Source organism: Hippopotamus amphibius, chromosome 12, assembly GCF_030028045.1.
Source record: "Hippopotamus amphibius kiboko isolate mHipAmp2 chromosome 12, mHipAmp2.hap2, whole genome shotgun sequence".
Classification (NCBI taxonomy): Eukaryota; Metazoa; Chordata; class Mammalia; order Artiodactyla; family Hippopotamidae; genus Hippopotamus; species Hippopotamus amphibius.
In genome coordinates, this window is record NC_080197.1 from 65,138,981 (window position 1) to 65,156,079 (window position 17,099).

Consider the following 17,099-nt stretch of genomic DNA (forward strand, 5'->3'; position numbering starts at 1 on the left):
CCTGAATGCATGGCACTACAGCAGCTAATACAGGGCTTATTATGCATAATGTGTCCATTAATGTTAAAAAATAGCATTTCAAAATTTAACTTCCTTTCAGATGATAAAATATTCATATGACTCAAAAATGAAAATTTATTTTTAAAGTATACAGTAAAAAGTCTTCCTCCCATCCCTAACACCTATTCACCTAGTTCTCCCATTATTATTTTATTAGTTTTCCATATATTCCTCCAGATGGACACATATTTGTCCAGAATTTCTCCATATAAGTAAATATGAATAAGTATTTTTATTCCTCCCCCTTCCCCTCAAAAGGAATAGCATGTTTACTATTCTGCACGACAATCTTGGAGATTATTCATATCAATAATACAAAGCTTCTTTTTTTAAAAATATACTTTCACATTATTCCATCATGAAGAAGTACCATAATTTAACAGTTTACCCATTGATGGGCAAGTGGGTTGTTTCCAATGCCTTCCAGCTGTTACAAACCATGCTGCAATAAAAAGCCTTGAGTGTGTACCATTTTGTACCTGTGCACAAATATCATAGGATTAATTTCAACAGCAAAATGGCTGGGTCAAAGGGTATTAGCATTTGTAATTTTGGTAAACATTGCCAAATTGCCTTTCATGGAGGTTGTATCAATTTGCATTATCACCAGCAGTGTATGAGTGCCTGCTGATTCATAACCAAGCTTGTTAATTAAATATTTGAATTTTTGCCCATCTGATGAGTTCAAATGGTATCAGTGTAGTTGTAGTTTGCATTTTTCTTATGAGTGATGTTGAGGTTTCTTTCATTTGGTTAAGAGCCACTTGTATTTTGTGTGTGTGTGTGTGTGTATGTGTATGTGATTTTTTTTTTTTTTTTGTATTCTTTACACAGTTTTCTAATTGGTCACTGGTCTTTTTCTTACCAACTTATAGGAGATGGTTACATGTTAAATAATTAACCCTTCCTATGTGATAAATTGCAAATATCTCACCCATCTTGCCACTTATCTTTGCTTTTTTTTGAACTTTGCTACAGTGTTTTATATCAGGCAGAATTGTTACAGCTTCTGAATTTGTAGTCATAGCTACAGAAGCTCATCCCAAGATTAGAAAGGATTTTTTTCTGTGTTTTCTTTGTTGTATATATGGTTTCATTGTTTACATTTAAAATCTCATTTATTTGGTATTTATCCTGGCATATGGTATGAAGTATACTATGCCAACATTATTTGCTGAATTTTCTCTTACTGGTTTGGGCGCCTATTAAGTTCCTGAGTATATTTGACTCTATGGACATTCTGTGTTACTTGCTCACCAACTTACACACCAACACCACACTGCTTTAATTACTGATGCTCTGTATTGTGTTTTTATATCTGATAAGGCTAGTCTTACCTCTTTGCTTTGTTTTGCTAAGTTTTCCTGGCTTTGCTTTGTTTATATTTATTTATGACTGTAGAATTAGCTTATGTAGTTAAAAATAAATCTGTTGGAGATCAGTCAAGATGGTGGAGTAAGAGGATGTGGAGCTCACCTCCTGACATGAAAACATCAAAAATACATCTATATATATATATACATCTATATATGAAAACTAACTGGAAATTGGCAGGACTCCTGTACAACCAAGGCTGTAAGAAAGCTATACACATAATCAGGCAGGAAGGAAAGAAAAGTGATTGAGTTGGGATCTTTGCCCCTGGGAGGAGACTCAGAGGAAAAGGGAGAATTCATGGGCAGAAACCTGCCCTGGGGAGTGAGCAGTGAGGGTCACAGACTGGGCACCCCAGTCCTGGGGTCCTATATGGGGAGAAGTGCCCCTTAGCTGTTTGGAGGACCACTGGGATTGGATTCTGTTCCTGAGGAGTACATGCATGCTGGCTTGCCCCCAGGAAGGGCAGAAAGAGGTGATCTAGTGGTTGCTGGGTTTCCTGCAAACACCTTGGTGCGTGTCCCAGCCCAAGTTGAGTGAACACTCCAGCCCCATTCACTTCACATCACAGTGTGCTGTTGGATCTGGGGCAACCAATACTGGGGATGAGACACAGCTAAGGAGCAAAGACCTGAAGGAGGTGAAGGAGGAGCCACATTGGCTAGTGCTTTCAGCACAACATAATGTAATCATGATGCCTGAGGGTATAGTGCCTTATTTTATATTCTAGTGGAAATACTTTCTCACTGTTTCTCTGTCATTCCTGATGTGGGCTTTGGATAGCCAAGATGGAATCATTTTATCCTGCTAAGGCATTACCCATTTATAAGAAAGTTTATTGAAATTTATCAAAAGCCTTTTCAGGGTCTGTAATGATGACCATGATATTTTCTCCTTAAATCTATTACTATGATAATAAGAATTATACACTATGTGCATTACCAACATTGAAATGTTCTTGCATTTATGGTCATGGTGAATTATATTCCTTCAGTATGCTGATGGATTATTTTGGCTAATATTTTATTTAGAATTTTCCATTTAAATTCAGAAGTGAGGTTAGCTTGTGATTCCTTTTTTTGCAATCCTTATAATCCTTGAAGCTACTGGCATAATTACTTTATTTGCTTCATAAAAGTAATATGGAAAATTTTCCTTACTTTGTTCTGGAATTTTTAAAATAACAGTAGAATTATCTGCTTTTTAAAAGTTTGGCATAATCCCGCTGGAAATCATCTGAACTTGGTACTGATTTAAAGGTTGCTTTTTGAAACTTTTCTATTTATTTTTATCTAATTTGATCTTTTCTGGGGTAAATTGTGTTTCCCTAGAACACTACCTATTTCAGACAGATTTACAAATTTATTTTTGTAAAGTTGAATAAAGTCTCTTACTACTGTTCAATTTCATCTCTTTCTATGGTTACTTCTTGCTTCTCCTTTTGTATTTTGTGTATTTGCATTTGCCCCCATTCTTTTGATTAGATTAGCTAATGGCTTATTTATTTTATTGTTTACTTTTAACTTCCAGATGTATTTAATTTACTGTTTTCCGTGTTCTAAGTCATAAATCTACTTTTATATTTATCCATGTTTTTCTTTTTGTCTTCCTTCGGTTTGTTTTGTGGCTCTTGTTCCAATTATTCCAATTTCCCCTGGAACATTGCTTTATCTTTCTTTCATGGTCTCTGAGATGTGGTATTTCACTATTGCCATTCTTTGGAAATTTTACAATTTTGATTTGTTAGTCCTTCTGACCCAAGAGTTGTTCAGGAGAGCTTAATTTTTATATCTCCAAACAAGTATCTTTTAGCTTTCTGAGTTTTTCCATTGATTTCTCACTGTATTGTCTCACGATTAGAGAATATGTCTATGGGACTTCCCTGGTGGCACAGTGGTTAGGAATCCACCTGCCAGTGCGAGGGACACAGGTTCCATCCCTTGTCTGGGAAGATCCCACATGCTGTGGACCAACTAAGCCCGTGTGCCACAACTACTGAGCCCATGAGCCACAACTACTGAAGCCCCTGTGCTCTAGGGCCTGCATGCCACAACTACTGAGCCTGTGTACTGCAACTACTGAAGCCTGAGCACCTAGAGCCCATGCTCCACAATAGGAGAAGCTACTGCAATGAGAAGCCAGCACACCTCAACAAAGAGTAGCCCCCACTCTCTGCAACTAGAGAAAGCCCCGTGCAGCAATGAAGATCCAATGCAGCCAAAAAAAGAAAAAAAAAAAAAGAAAAGGGGGGGGTGGGGAGAGAGAATATGTCTTATACTATTTCTACTTTTGAGGATTTATTGAAATTTCCTTTGTGACCTAATATATAATCTGTTTTCATGAGTGTTCCGTGGGCACTTGGAAAGGAGATATATTCTCTATTTTTAGGATAAAGAGTTTGATATAAATTAACAAAATTTGCCTTATTAATTTTACTATTTAGTTTTCCTATGTATTACATTTCTTTCCACTCAGTCTTTCATAAATCGAGAGAAGTAAATTAGAACATCCTATTACTAGTTTGTTTTTGTGTGTTTCTCCTTGTATGTTCCATAATTTGTTTTATACATGCTGCTGTCATATTTGATATGTCATCGTAACTGCCTATGTACTTATTGAGAATTGTACTTGTTATAGTTTCAAGGTCCATTCCTGCTTAATTCAAGGCTTCTTGGACTAAATTCCACCTTTTTTATGTAAGATTGTAACTTCTGGTTTCCATGTCCTTGCATTGCCTAATATACCTATGCCTATATTTTAATTTTCAATCTTTGTTTTAGGTGTGTTTTTACATTAAATACAGAGTTATGGTTTTCACTTTCACTCCAGTTGGAATTTTCTTAATAGATGAGTTAAGCCCCTTTATACGTATTGATACAGTAGATACGTTTTTGCTTGGTTCTTATTAAAGAAATATTTTTGTTTTTATGATTTTTAAAGAAAGTTTTTCACAAAGTAATTTGTTTTTATTTTTATGTACTTATGGTACTTATGGAAGTTTTAATTGTTGTTCTAGTGGTTACTTTTATTTAATATTCTTTTCACAATATTTGTTTCCTAATAGAAACAAAGATAAAATTAGTGTGCATAATCTCTCTCATCTACTTTGATCTACCATCCAATTATTGATGTATTCAATGCTGTGAGCTTTCTCAGTGTTCCTCTCACACTAACATTACTTATGTATGCTAAGACTTTTTGTTGCTTGATTTGTTAGATTTTAAGTGATGCCTTTTGGCACCCAGCTATTAGACATGAGGTAATTAAAGAAAGTCCTCTAACTCTCATCCTTTTTTCATCTTTTCCTTCCCACATCAGCCACAAGTAACAATTTAAAATAATCTTCTAATTAAAAACATGAGATTATATGATACAGTATAGCAAAATACATATTTTAAAGCTTTCAACTGAAAATTTGGGAAACAACTTAATACAAGTATTTATTTCCAAATAGTTCTAACCTTTCACCTCTTGTCCTTCCCTATCATTAAAATTTAAATTGAAAACCTGGGTAACATACTTCAACCTATAGATAATTGGTTTGGGCTTTGCCAGAGCAAGTAGCTAGAACATTAACCAGAGAGACCCTTCCATGCAGACTGCATGGCTTTGCGCTCCCTTTTAAATTAACATCTCAAAGGGAGGTAGTGATGTGAGGTAATGATTGAAAGCTCCTGTTTGCAATCATTTGTAATTATCAGTGACTTCTAAACACGCTCATTAATTCACCCTCTTAACCCTGGCAACTCTTGTCTTTGATCATGTTCTACTCCGTTACCTATGTTATTGTTTATCTTGACAAAAATCTATCTTCTGTGTCAGAGTTGTGTACTGGTGGATGATTTTTGTTTTTGTGGAGGTATTATTTGGCATGGAGGCTATATTAATTTGTGGGGAGTTTAAACAGTCCGTCATTAAAGAATATACAAGACAAAATCCATCAACTTTCTGGTTAGTACCTTGGTTGAGTCTGGTGTCTGTAATATTTAATGCAATAATTTATAGATTTTTTTCCCCAGGTGATACTTCAAGAGAATTCTAGTGGTTGAGAAGCTTTGAATTCCTTGTGCTAGGGCTTTTCTACATAAAATGGTGACAGTGAGAGAAATAGGATAAATTTGGGATTTGGTTTCTTCTCTCTTGTCCTTTTTATACAAATGGCAAGATACCTTGGCAGAGCATATTAACATATCTCCCATTATCGTTCTTTCTATCATCAGTTATTTGTTCAGTAATTCTTTATGAGCATCTAGAGTAGGCCGGACACTGAGTATAGCACTGGGGTTACCATGCTGAGCCATACAGACATGGATTACGTCTTCGTGGATTTTTAGTCACAAAGAAGCACATGACATAGGTATCATTGCAATATGTATTTTGAGGAAAAAGCATTATAGGACTATGTAGTGAAAGCAATTGAGATGAGATCTGCAGGATGCAAAAAATGATGGGGAAGGTAGAACAGGAGTCAAGTGACCTAGGCAGAGGAAACTGCATCTGTGAGGTACTGAGGGTCTTGTCTTAGTTGAGGAGCTGGAAAAAGACAAGAATCCGGATGGGGAAGGACATGGTATTAGACCGAAAAGGGAAATCGGTCAGTGCCGGATTCTGCTGAGGGGCATCAGGAGGATTTGGTCTTTTTCCAAAGAGCTGAGCCAGCTAAATAATTTGTGGGGATCAGTGAAATAAAAATGCAAAATGAAAATTCAGAACCCTTTTTACAGAAATTATTAAGAATTTCAGTACAGTGCCAGCAGGATTGTTCTAAGCACTGTGCCTTGTGTGACTGTATAGGTTACAAGCCCAAGAAATTGGCCCTGCCTAAAGGCAATGAGAAGCCAAGGAAAAGTGTTAAGTAGACGAGAGAGGTGATTGGTTGGCACTTGAATAAGATAAATTCTTCTGTTGTTCTGCTGAGGCACGTTTAGTTAGTGAGTAAAGGCGAAGGAATATGAATATCTCCCAGATGCAGGACTACAAATGATTACTAATATGATCTTTATAAGTCACGTGCCAAGAATCATGTGTCCAGAATCCACTCTTGATTCATTAGTTGCGGTAGTAAAATGGTAAAGTCTGGGGTTTTTGCTTAAGGTCATCCTATATAAACCTATTTTAATACACTTGAATAACTTTATCCTCTAATCATTTAACAACATAAGCTCAAAGTTTCAACTAATTGACAAGAATTATGCTTAAAATAATATTGTGCTTCTTGTTCAAAATCAACTGATATTGTGTGACAAAAGTATTATTATTAAGAATTCAGAAGTATGAAAGAGGAAATAATTTAAAGAATATAAGAAGGAACAACTTCCTGGTAATGTTTGTTTGTTGTAATGATTTGCATATTCTGTTTATAAGATGCGTTCTGTTGTTTTAAGCTAATAGGCTGTATTTCATAGGCAGCCTGTATTTAAAAATATTGAGAATCAAATCTTTTGTCCATTATCACTGACAAAACAAATCCTGAGTACTGTGTGATGTAGTAAGATATAAGCAAACCAGAAAAGAATTCTCAAGCAACCATTTTAGTTTCTACAATGAGTCCTAATTTTTTTTTGTGTGTATATATTTTAAAACACCTTGTAGAAAAAATAATAATCAGCAAATTTAAAAACTTGATAGTGATCCAGTTTATTTCTTGAAACGCAGAGAAAGAATTTTCTTTGCGAACTTTAATGACAAATAGAGGCCAACCTAGCAGCTTTTTTAAAAGTTTGACATCTCTAAAAATTGGCAACTTTATTATTATTGGTTTTTTAATATGGTTAATGCAAGTTTATAAATATTGATTGTAAAAATCTCCCCAGCTAATACTATTTTTTAAAAGATATTTGTTGTAAATTTGTAAATTATGATAATAAAAATATTTTATATTGTGGACATCATTCTTCTTTAAATACATGCTATAAAATGTAAGAAATTGTTACTTAATATTGTTTATGGTTTGGCTATATAAGCAAAGCATCTTAGAGAGTAATGTTACATGAGTAAAATGTGGTAGAATAAAAGTGGTACAATTCTTATATACTAATTTAGGATTTGTTAGTACAGAGCAATGCAGAGTGGGAAAATCCTTTATTTAAAGTAACTCTCAGACTATCAGGAGAAACAAGGCAGACACATAAATATGTAACAATAAATAATCACACTATATGACCTGATCTGGCTATAGAGAACTGTACATCTGATGGTTAAGTATCTAGGATGTCAGATTCAGGCAGAGGGGATAAGCAGATGGCCCTAATAGGAAAGGTAGAGAATCGGAAGGTGGATGTGGATAAAATGAAGACTGGGAGCTGCAAAGGAAAGGGGGGTGAGCCCTAGCAAATTATGGGTTTGCAAATCTTATGTGAAATAAAAACTAGTATTAGTATTAGATGGCCAATGGCAATGGAATTATATTATGAATGCTTAGGATTGATAGGACATTCTATTATTTTATTGGCCGAGATGCTCTTGGTTTCACATGAGATAAAACTAGAGATAAGCAGAACATGGAGATGAACAAATGGGTAAAGGCCCATCCCCAAGCATGGAATTAAACCTGGGCCCCTCCAAAAAAAATAATATTTTAAACTGTCAAAAAAAAAAAAAAAGATTGATGGGACATTCAAAAACAGTCTCTGACAATCTAGGAGAGATGATAGAAAAATTAATTAGAATTAACACACATTTGGCAGAGAATAGGGTGGATAATTGTGCTGGGCTAGTTTGGGATCCTATTAATAAAAGAAGACTTCATGAGGGAGATGGAATAATTACTGAGCTTTAAGAGATGAGTGAAACTGCTACTGGGACGAAGTGAGAGAGTAGCATTGACATATATACATTACCAAATGTAAAATAGATAGCTAGTGGGAAGCTGCTGCATAGCACAGGGAGATCAACTTGATGATTGGTGATGACCTAGAGGGGTGGGATAGGGAGGGTGGGAGGGAGATTCAAGAGGGAAGGGATATGGGGATATATGAATAAATACAGCTGATTCACTTTGTCGTACAGTGGAAACTGGCATAACATTGTAAAGTAATTATACTCTAATAAGATCTGAATAAAAAAAAGTGAAACTGCTAGATAACTGATGATCATCATTAATACCTAATATTTATTTTTGTTGCTTCCTAAGATGTTGAGTGAATTGTAAGACTAACCTGCAGAGGAAAATAGGATTTGTCTCTGAGATGCAATTCCATCTCAATGCACAATTAATTGAAATGAGTTAATACTGTGATATTATGTAGTTACTATAATTAGACAAATATAGCTGGGTTTAATTTAACTTGATAGACATATTCTAAGGGGTTAAAAAGCTTTGGAAGTGGTTAGAAAAGAATCTTAAAGCCTTATTCTTAAAAAGAGATTTGAATTTGGAAATTTAAAAAATTATAGTTATGATTTTTTTGTACAATTATATTGAAACAATAATTGTACCATAGTAATAATGATAAAATTACTTGCCAAGGTCCACAGGTGATGACTTTTCCATTGTTTGTTCCATAGGCTCAGAGAGGAAAAAACTAAGTACACAATCACTCTGAAAAATAAGACAAAATATAATATTCTTTCATATCCTACATTTATTTATTGTTCCCATTCCCTAGTATTTGAAAACATTGACCCAAATATACAATGTTTATAGATACCTCTTTTATTTATAGATATATCTATATTTATAGATTCCATAAATAGAGAAAAGTATACTAGGAAGTTTATTAAATCAATGCTATAATTTTACACTAAGTTAAAATTAACTTTCATGAGATGAGCTACCTGGTTACTTTATATTTCCTTAAGAGGCTCAGGTGTGCTCTGCTTTCAAAGCTCACCATAATGTTTACATTCTTGAACTTTGCAATTATGTATGAATCTCACACCTCCTTTTTCTAGAAAATGTGTACCATTGGATAAAGCTTTTGGAGAAAAATTACTCTCAGTAGGACACAGATACTCAGTGAAAACCCATTACTCCTCAAGTTTCAATTCTAGAAATGCTCACTAATTACTGACCACACCAATGGCATCGAGGAATATTAGGGGATATTTAGAAACAGAAAGATGCAAAAGGAGACCCCTCTTTTTAGAACACAATCTAGTGGAGGAAACAGATTGTATTTGAATGCTTTAATAGAAATTCTAGTTCTGTATAATTTTAGAACAAAGAAGTGAGTGTGCTAAAATACCTAGAGACAAATGACAATGAAAACACAGCAATCCAAATCCCATGGGATGCAGCAAAAGCAGTTCTAAGAGGGAAGTTTTTAGCAATACAATCCTACCTCAAGAAACAAGAAAAATCTCAAATAAACAATCTAACCTCACATCTAAAGGAACTAGAGAAAGAAGAACAAACAAAACCCAAAGTTAGTAGAAGGAAAGAAATCATAAAGATCAGATCAGAGATCAGTGAAATAGAAACAAAGAAACAATATCAAAGATCAATAAAACTAAAAGGTTGTTCTTTGAGAAGATAAACAAAATTGATAAACTTTTAGCCAGACTCATCAAGATAAAAAGGGAGAGGACTCAAATCAATAAAATTAGAAAGAAAAAGAAGTTACAACAGACACCGCAGAAATACAAAGCATCATAAGAGACTACTACAAGCAACTATATGCCAATAAAATGGACAACCTGGAAGAAATGGACAAATGTTTAGAAAGGTATAAGCTATCAAGACTGAACCAGGAAGAAATAGAAAATATGAACAGACAAATCACAAGTAATGAAACTGAAACTGTGATTAAAAATCTTCCAACAAACAAAAGTCCAGGGCCAGATGGCTTCAGAGATGAATTCTATCAAACATTTAGAGAAGAGCTAACACCTATTCTTTTCAAACTCTTCCAAAAAATTGCAGAGGAAGGAACACTCCCAAATTCATTCTACAAGGCCACCATCACCCTGATATCAAAACCAGACAAAGATACTACAAAAAAAGAAAATTACAGAACAATATCACTGATGAACACAGATGCAAAAATCCTCAACAAAATGCTAGCCAACAGAATCCAACAACACATTAAAAGGATCATACACCATAATCAAGTGGGATTTATCCCAGGGATGCAAGGATTCTTCAATATACACCAATCAATCAATGTGATACACCATATTAACAAATTGAAGAATAAAAACCATATGATCATCTTAATAGATGCAGAAAAAGCTTTTGATCAAATTCAATACTCATGTGTCATAAAAACTCTCCAGAAGGTGGGCATAGAGGAAAACTACCTCAACATAATAAAGGCCATATATGACAAACCCACAGCCAGTATCATTCTCAATGGTGAAAAACTGAAAACATTTCCTCTAAGATCAGGAATAAGACAAGGATGTTGACTCTCACCACTATTATTCAACATAGTTTTGGAAGTTCTAGCCATGGCATTCATAGAAGAAAAACAAATAAAAGGAATCCAAATTGGAAAAGAAGAAGTAAAACTGTCACTGTTTGCAGATGACATGATACTACACATAGATAATCCTAAAGATGCTACCAGCAAACTACTAGAGCTAATCAATGAATTTGGTAAAGTTGCAGGTACAAAATTAATGCACAGAAATCTCTTGCATTCCTATACACTAACCACAATAGATCACAAAGAGAAATTAAGGAAACAATCCCACTCACCATTGCAACAAAAAAGAATAAAATACCTAGGAATAAACCTATCTAAGGAGGTAACTATAAGACACTGATGAAAGAAATCAAAGATGATACAAACAGATGGTGAGATATACCATATTCTTGGATTGGAAGAATCAATATTGTGAAAATGACTATACTACCCAAAGAAATCTACAGATTCAATGCAATACCTATCAAATTACCAATGGCATTTTTTTTTATAGAACTAGAACAAAAAATCTTAAAATGTGTATGGAGACACAAAAGACCCAAAATAGCCAAAGCAATCTTGAGAAGAAGAAAAAAACAAAAACAAACAAACAAACAAACAAAAAACGGAGCTGGAGGAATCAGACTCCCTGACTTCTGACTATACCACAAAGCTACAGTAATCAAGACCATATGATACTGGCACAAAAACAGAAATATAGGTCAATGGAACAGGATAGAAAGCCCAGAGATAAACCCATGCACCTGTGGTCAACTGATCTATGACAAAGGAGGCAAGGATATACAATGGAGAAAAGACAGTCTCTTCAACAAATGGTGCTGGGAAAACTGGACAGCTACATGTAAAAGAATGAAATTAGGACACTCCATAACACCATACACAAAAATAAACTCAACATGGATTAAAAATCTAACTGTAAGATCTGACACTATAAAACTCTTAGAGGAAAACATAGGAAGAACACTCTTTGACATAAATCACAGCAAGATATTTTTTGACCCACCTCCTGGAGTAATGGAGATAAAAACAAAAATAAACAAAAATAAACAAATGGGACCTAATGAAACAAAAGCTTTTGCACAGCAAAGGAAACTATAAATAAGACAAAAAGACAACCCTCAGAATGGGAGAAAATATTTGCAAACGAACCAACAGACAAAGGATTAATCTCCAAAATATTTAAAAAGCTCAGGCAGCTCAATATCAAAAAAACAAACAACCCAATCAAAAAATGGGCAGAAGACCTAAATAGACATTTCTCCAAAGAAGACATACAGATAGATAGCTTCCTCCACAAGAGGGCAGACAGCAGAATCAAGCAGTATCAGCAGTATTTTGTCTGAAAACCACAGCCACAGAAAGATAGAGAAAATGAAAAAGCAGAGGACTTTGTACCAGATGAAGGCACAGGATAAAACCCCAGAAAAACAACTAAATGAAATGGAGATAGGCACCCTTACATAAAAAGAATTCAGAATAATGATGGTGAAGATGATCCAGGACTTTGAAAAGAAACTGGATGCAAAGATCGAAAAGTTTACCAAAGACCTAGAAGAATTAAAGAGCAAACAAACAGAGATATGCAACACAATAACTGAAATGAAAAATACACTAGAAGGAACCAATAGCAGATTAACTGAGGCAGAAGGGCGAATAAGTGACCTGGAAGACAGAATGGTGATAATCACTGATGCGAAAAAGAATAAGGAAAAAAGAATGAAAGAACTGAAGACAGCCTAAGATACCTCTGGGACAATGTTACACACACCAACATTCGCATTATAGGGGTCCCAGAAGGAGATGAGAGAAAGAAAGGACCCGAGACAATCTTGGAAGAGATTATAGCTGAAAACTTCCCTAACATGGGAATGGAAATAGCTACCCAAGTCCAGGAAGCGCAGAGAGTTCCAGGCAGGAGAAACCCAAGGAGAAACACACCAAGACATATAGTAGTCAAACGGGCAAAAATTAAAGACAGAGTAATGTTATTAAAAGCAACAAGGGAAAAACAACAAATAACATACAAGGGAACTCCCATAAGGTTAACAGCTGATTTCTCAGCAGAAACTCTGCAAGCCAGAAGGGAGTGGCATGATATATTTCAAGTAATGAAAGGGAAGAACCTACAACCAAGAATACTCTACCCAGCAAGGATCTCATTCAGATTTGACAGAGAAATCAAAAGCTTTACAGACAAGCAACAGCTAAGAGAATTCAGTGCCATCAAAACAGCCCTACAACAAATGCTAAAGGAATTTCTCTAAGCGGGAAACATAAGAGAAGAAAAGGACCTACAGAAACAACAACAAAACTATTAAGAAAATGGTACTAGGAACATACATATTGATAATTACCTTGAATGTAAATGGACTAAATGCACCAACCAAAAGACACAGACTGGCTGAATGGATACAAAAACAAGACCCATATATATGCTGTCTACAAGAGACCCACTTCAGACCTAGGGACACATACAGACTGAAAGTGAGGGGATGGAAAAAGATATTCTGTGCAAATGAAAATCAAAAGAAAGCTGGAATAGCAATACTCATATCAGATCAAATAGACTTTAAAATAAAAAATGTTACAAGAGACAAGAAAGGACATTACGTAAAGATCAAGGGATCAATCCAAGAGGAGATACCAATTATAAATATCTATGCACCCAATATAGGAGCACCTCAATACATAAGGCAAATGCTAACAACTTTGAAAGAGGAAATGCAAGGCAGAAATAGAGACACAGGTGTAGAGAGCAAACACATGGACACCAAGCGGGGAGGATTGGGGGGGAATAAATTGGGAGATTGGGATACCAAATTGTACACTCTAAATATATGCTGTTTATTGTCTGTTAACTGTATCTCAATAAAAGTTCTTAAAAAAAAAAGACATACAGATAGCCAACAAACACGTGAAAAGATGTTCAACATCACTAATTATTAGAGAAATGCAAATCAGAACTACTATGAGGTATCACCTCATGCCAGTTAGAATGGGCATCATCAGAAAATCTACAAACAGTAAACACTGGAGAGGGTGTGGAGAAAAGGGAATGCTCTTGCACTGCTGGTGGGAGTGTAAATTGATATAGCCACTATGGAGAACAGTATGGAGGTTCCTTAAAAAACTAAAAATAGGATTACCATATGACCCAGCAATCCTGCTCCTGGGCATATACCCAGAAAAAAACCATAATTCAAAAAAACACATGCGCCCCAATGTTCATTGCAGCACTATTTACAATAGCCAGGACATAGAAGCAACCTAAACATCCATTGACAGATGAATGTATAAAGAAGTGGTAGATATATGCAATGGAATATTACTCAGCCATAAAAAGGAACGAGATTGGGTCATTTGTAGAGACATGGATGGACCTAGAGACTGTCGTACAGAGTGAAGTAAGTCAGAAAGAGAAAAACAAATATCGTATAGTAATGCATATAAGTGGAATCTAGAAATACAGTACAGATGAACCGGTTTGCAAGGCAGAAATAGAGACACAGATGTAGAGAACAGATGTATGGACACCAAGGGGGAAAATGAGGGTGGTAGTGGTGGGATGAATTGGGAGATTGGGTTTAACATATATACACTAACATGTATAAAATGGATAACTAATAAAAATTTATTTAAAAAAAGTGAGTGTGCTTCTCTTTTAAATTGAGATGATCACAAACAAACTGACATTTATCCTGGGCACCAAATAAATGGGCTAACTGGTGAATCAGAATAACTTTTCCTTAGTTACACTGATACCCCTTTTGTTTTCAGCCATTATATGACCAAAGCAGCCCTTCCTATACTATTATCTGAAGGGCACCACTAAATAATTATTTCTTTTGACTATCATAAGCTGACACCATAGTAGCTGCAAAGCTGCCTGACATTCTCTCCAGCTAGCTTCATTCCTTACAATGGCTCTTTCAAACCTCTTCCAGAAACTTAAACTTCCAACTCTGACTCCTTTGCTGATGATTTTGTCTCCACTCTAGAGAAAATAAAAGGCAGATGGAAACTCAAATTTCCTGCTACAAAATCTATAGCTGCACAAAGCCACGTTTTCTCTTTTTTTTCCTGCTACAAGGGAAGAAGTCTCTCATCTATTATCAGTTGAATTCTACCCTCCCAAAACTTATATGTTGAAGTCCTAACCCACAGTAACTCAGAATGTGACCTTATTTGGAAATAGGGTGATTGCAGATGTAATTAGTTAAGTTAGGATGAGGTCATACTGGTGGAGGGTGGGCCTCTAATCCAATATGACTGCTGTCTATAAAAAGGGGAAATTTAGACACATTTATGTAGCAAAGAGGACATGAAGAGACACAGGGAAGAGATGGCCATCTACCATCTGCAAGCCATGGAGAGAGGCCTGGAACAGATTCTTCCCTCACAGCTGTCAGAAGGAACCAATCCTGTGGACACCTTGATTTCAGACTTCCAGCTGCCAGGACTGTGAGACAATGCATTTCTGTTGTTTAAGTTACCCAGTTTGTGGTACTTTGCTACAGCAGCCCTAGCAAACTAAGGCATCATCCAATGCTGCTCACACCTTTCTATGTCCTAGATTCTATCCCCTCCTCCTCAAGAACCTTGTAGAATATCCCAGTCTATATTTGTGTCTTTTTCTTCCTCCCTCCCTCCCTCATCCCTCCTCCCTCTCTCTTTCTTTCCTCCTCCCTCCCTCCCTCCCTCCCTTCCTTCCTTCCTTCCTTCCCTCCCTCCCTTCCTCCAACATCAAGTATGGTCAATTCTTCTCCATTTTAGCAACTAACAAACAGATGAGTCAAATCACACAAAGTACACTCACACAAAAATAACATCTTATTCACTAATGCCCCTTTAAAGTCCTGTTACTTTTCTCCTCTTTGACACAAACTTATGGGAAGAGTTGTCAGCACTCACACTGGTTCCACTTCTTCAACTCCCACTCACTTTATGATCTACCACACTCAGGTTTCTGTCATTAATCAACCTCTGAAAATGCTCTTACCTTCATTTCTCTTTTTAAGGTCTTTTCCCCCTAAATCCAGTGGAGATTTTCTTGGCCCTTATATAGCTACTCCATTTTTCGTGAAAAATTCTCTTTCACTTGCTTTCTTGATAGTAAGTTCCCCCAGTTTTTCTTCCATTGGTCCTGCCATCTCTTCTTAGACTTTTTTCAGGCTCCTTTTCCTTTTTCCTTTGCTTATAATTTAAGTTCTAGTGTCCCTCACTTCTCTCGTTACTTTAACACCTTCTTTCTGGGCGTGGTTATCCCTTTTGGTGGCTTCTACAAATGATGCACAAATCTAGACCTTTATCTCAGATCTATCTCTTAAGTGTCAGCCCTCTACATCAAAATATCTTTTTATTGGCTTCCTTGACTGTTCTAAAGAGAATTAAAACCCCTAAAATACACAACTAAATGCATTTTCTTCCCTTGATTTACTACTTCTTCCTGTACGCAAGCTCAAAATAAGATATATAGTTTTGGACTCTCCATTCACCCTACCCCATACATAAAGTTAAATGCTAAGTCCTATTAACTTCACGTTCTAAATATCTCACTTAACGATTTCTTCCTTCCAGGTATACTTCCATCTTCCTTGTTCTAGTATCATTACTCTCACCTAAGTTACAGCAAGGATTCCTAACTCTTGTCTTGCTACCCTTTCATCCAGTCTATTTGCCACACAACTGCCAAACTGATCTTTCAAAATAAAAATCTATTAATTAACTGCTTAAAACCCAGTAGTGGCTCCCCATTGCTCTTAAGCAAAAAAATCAACTACTTAACAAGGCTTCTAAGACCATTCTTGACTGGGATCTTGCTCATTTCCCTATCTCCGTCTCTCACCATTTCTCTTCTAGTGCATTAACTATACTGAATTATATTTTCTCCAGTGAGCCATACTCTCTCACCTCTGTGTTTTTCTACATGCTCCTTTCTCCATCCTTTCCACCTCTATCCACCCATTTGCCCAAGTTTTATCACATTCTCTCCTCTACTCTTCTTAGCCTGCTCAGTGAGATATTAAGAGCAGAGATCATCATTTATTCACTCATATCTAAAGTAGAATATTTACTCAATAACTTTATTAACAGAAACTGAGATCTGTCTTCAGATATAGAATACATTGGTCTTCTAATGTAAATATTTTTATTTATGTAGCAACTTTATATATCATTGCAAACAAGTTAATTAGCAATTTCGATCTCTACATATTGATCTCTCGTAAACTTGTTTAATAATCTATCCTCAAGAAATATATCCATATTCAGGGAGCTGACCAAATCAAGCTTTTTAGT

The 17,099-nt window shown here is 35.6% G+C and overlaps 1 protein-coding gene across 7 annotated transcripts in view; it reads right to left on the minus strand.

Moving 5' to 3' along the window:
- PIK3C2G (phosphatidylinositol-4-phosphate 3-kinase catalytic subunit type 2 gamma) overlaps nucleotides 1–17,099 on the minus strand; it is a 363,004-nt gene that overhangs the window by 57,274 nt on the left and 288,631 nt on the right. For all 7 annotated transcript variants that reach the window (XR_009048372.1, XR_009048371.1, XM_057701641.1 and 4 more), the window contains one exon: nucleotides 8,899–8,974. Coding sequence is in view for 5 of the 7 variants with exons in the window: in XM_057701641.1 (XP_057557624.1) it covers nucleotides 8,899–8,974 (76 nt within the window). In the remaining 2 variants the exon portion in view is untranslated. The remainder of the gene's footprint in view (nucleotides 1–8,898; nucleotides 8,975–17,099) is intronic.